Raw genomic sequence first — 3,275 nt, forward strand, 5'->3', positions numbered from 1 at the left:
GCCCACCAGACTCGGCGGTTGTTTGTAGAGAAAGTCCCTTCTCCCCCTGTGCCCCCATCTTCACCAGTCAGTTCTGTGCCGTGGTTTGGGGACAATTCTGATAAACACAGGCTGGTGCCCTTGGGGCCGGACTCGGCGGGCTGTTGGGGCCTTCCGGGAGGAAGTGCCAGGCTGGAGAGGCACAGAGAAGACCCAGACTCTCCCAGCTTGTGCACCTCACCCCAGCCCAAAGGTCGGACCCCCTCAAAACCCTGCTCCTTCCTCCTAGTTCCACTCCAAGATCCCTCCAGAGGTGGGGATGACTTCCCTCTCTTTACTCTCAGGCTCAAGGGAGTCATCCAAGTGAAAGGAAGACACCCCCTTTTACTCTGTTGGAGCTAGGCACCATCTTGGGGGCCTGGGGCCCGAGGCTCCGAGAGGTTAAGCTGCACAGCAGGAGACGCAGGGCAGAGATGTGAACCCAGAATCTAATGCCAGAGGGAATGACCTAGCTAGGTGTCTGACACACAGGACGCTCTGGTCCCCCAGGGAAGATTAGCTGAGGAAAGAAATGAAGCAATGGATCGTAGGAATCAGCAGCTGGTATGGGATGGGGAGGGTCCTCCAACTTGAGCTTTCCCACTCACGGCTGTTTCTGCAGGGGCAGGGCCGGGTCCACGCGCTCTGCGGGCTGGGGGCTTCTGGCTGGGGGTTTCCGGAGCTCTTTGGCTGAGCCTGGGGTCCGTTCCCACTCTGGGCTGTCAAACTGCACTGGAGGGGGAAGAGGAAGGTTAGAGAGGAAAGGGTTAAGTCCAACCCACCCGGGAGGGGCGGGGCCGGGGCAAGCCAATGCACTCTCAGTAGGGAGGCGGTACCAGCTTGGGCAACCTATCAGAATCCCCAGTAGGCGCGGCCGGGTTGAAGGGCTGGGGCAGGATTGGCACAGGAGCAACCAATCGGTCTTCAGAAGAAAGGGGTGTGGTCACTCAGGTGTGGTGGGCTGCAGGGGCGGGGCAGCTCCACGAGGGACCAATCCGAGAGCAAGGGGCGGGGCTAGAGGGGGTGGGTTGGTCGTTCAGCAGATTCTGGCCAAGTCCTGGAGCCTAGAACCCCTCCCCCACCCAGATAAGGACAGAGTGAGGCGCTGAGCCTCAGTGTCCCTCCAGGTCACAGAGCTTCTGGGGCCAAGCTGGGTTCGCACACCTCTCTCTGGCCCACGTTATTTTATTCCTTAAAGCTGATTGTACTGTTACGCTCTTTACAGAAGGGGAAACTGAGGTCAGAGACTTGGCCATGCTTCCCCAACTCAGGACTTGACCCCAAGCCCACCTAATGACAGTTACTAAGAAATGCTACCTTCTCCCCCAGCAGCACTTCCTAGCACTCACTTTACACGCACCCTGTTCTGTAGGTGCTAGAATAACCCCCATTTGAGGGGTAAGGCAACTGAGACTGAAAGATAAAGTCCCTTGCCCCAAGTGAGTGACAAACCCAGCCCGAGCCTGACGCCAAAGCCTATCCCTGCACAACACTAAGGATAAAGAGTCGATTCCATTGCCCTCTAATGGTATTTCTGCTCTCAAAGAAGATACAGGTTCTGCTAGGAAGAGAAATTTATGGTTATCAGTCCTTCACACTTTAGTGAGAATGAGTAGTAAACTATCACAGTGGCAGATGGTTGGGGTCTATTTTGTAAGCTGAAACTGGGAAAAAGACCAGAGCAGGAAATGGAAGGATGAGGACATTCAGGGCCTGTGGGGGGTCAAGGCCTGGGTCGGAGGAGCACCTGCAAACGCCTTGGAGATGTGGTCTTTCTTCCACTCCCAGGGCTGGTCGTACTCATCCGCTGGCCGCTCATCCTCCTGAGGCCGCCGGCTCTGGCGCGGTCTGCTTCCAGAAGGGGGCCCATCGCCTGGCTCTTGGTCTTGCTCCTCATAGGGGGTGTCATACAGCTGCACCCCCTTGCACGGCAGTTCTGGGAGGCCAAGAACACTGGTCAGTGCCCACACCCCCTGGGGACCCTGCCACCTGCCCCCAAACTCACCCCCCCCACACACTCACCGCTCACAGCCCTCTGGGCATCGTAGGGCTCCATGTACCCGTCATCTGAAGGTGGTGGGTGAGGCTGGGCATCAAAGGGGTCTGAGTACTCGGTGTCGAGTTCTGACTGGAGAGAGAAGTAAGAAAGTGGCCCGGGGTAGTGGGGGGGACTAAGCCCAGCGGTGGACACCCCCTCCGGGGTGATGGCCCCTCTCTCTGGATCATCTAACACTTCCGCTCCATGCAGCTCATTTTCTCAGGGTTGGGAGTCCTCTCTACCTACCCTCTGGGATTTGTGCACAGACGCCACTTCCCCTTCTCTCTGCCTCCCTGCAGGCTACCAGCACTGTTCCAAATACTTCACATGTGTTTACTTGGAATACCAATACCCGGTAAGTACATCATCCCCATTTTACAGATAAGGAAAGCAAGGCACAGAGAGGGCAAGTGACTTGCTAAGGGTCACACAGCAGGTGAGGAGGAAGCAGGGTTTCATCCCAGGCTGTCTTCTTCCCCAAGTCCCCGCCTCCTCCTTCCTTTCTCTGGGCTCTTAAACTACTGGGCTCTTCACATAATCTCTTGTAACCCTCCTCAAATCCTTCCGTCTCCGTGGAGGGTTTGGGGTCGACTCCCTCATCCTCTAGGAAAAATATTGAAAAAAAAGGGGCTCAGTTGGTTAAGCGTCTGACTTTGGCTCAGGTCATGATCTCATGGTTAGTGGGTTCGAGCCCCACGTCGGGCTCTGTGCAGACAGCTCAGAGCCTGTAGCCTGTTTCAGATTCTGTGTCTCCCTCTCTCTGAGCCTCCCCTGCTCTCGCTCGCTCTCTCTCTCTCTCCCTCTCTCTCAGAAATAAAACATTAAAAGAAAAAAGCATGGGCATTGGAGGCAAATCTGGGTCAAGTTCTACTGAGCTGACGCTGTAACCTTGTGTCAGCTGTTTCCCTTCTGTGAGCCTCAGTGTCCACTTCTGTGAAATGGGAATAATAACAGGAGGGGCAGTTATAGTGGTGAGGATGTCCCGGTGCTCGGCGGGGCGCGGATTCACTCAGATCTGTTTGGGGAGCTGAGGGGAGAGGACCGGAGGTGAGAGCAGGGGACAGGCGGAGGGGGCACAAAGCAGGGCCACAGAGGTAGCGGGGTCACCAGCGCTGGGCGCTGGGAAGGGACAGATGTCAACCTTCATCAAGCAGGTGGAGGACTGAGGCGGGTCTGGCTGGTGCCTTGGCCTGGCCCATGAACCAGCTCCTCCTCATCC

At 56.6% G+C, this 3,275-nt stretch overlaps 1 protein-coding gene across 1 annotated transcript in view; it reads right to left on the minus strand.

Moving 5' to 3' along the window:
- Window positions 1–3,275, minus strand: part of SHD (Src homology 2 domain containing transforming protein D) — a 6,190-nt gene that overhangs the window by 2,323 nt on the left and 592 nt on the right. The window contains exons 2-4 of the mRNA XM_077752110.1: window positions 2,041–2,146; window positions 1,766–1,954; window positions 627–750 (exon numbers count right to left, since the gene is read on the minus strand). Of these exons, the coding sequence (XP_077608236.1) occupies window positions 627–750; window positions 1,766–1,954; window positions 2,041–2,146 (419 nt within the window). The remainder of the gene's footprint in view (window positions 1–626; window positions 751–1,765; window positions 1,955–2,040; window positions 2,147–3,275) is intronic.

This window comes from Crocuta crocuta, unplaced genomic scaffold, assembly GCF_008692635.1.
Source record: "Crocuta crocuta isolate KB4526 unplaced genomic scaffold, BGI_CrCroc_1.0 scaffold110, whole genome shotgun sequence".
NCBI classification, from domain to species: domain Eukaryota; kingdom Metazoa; phylum Chordata; class Mammalia; order Carnivora; family Hyaenidae; genus Crocuta; species Crocuta crocuta.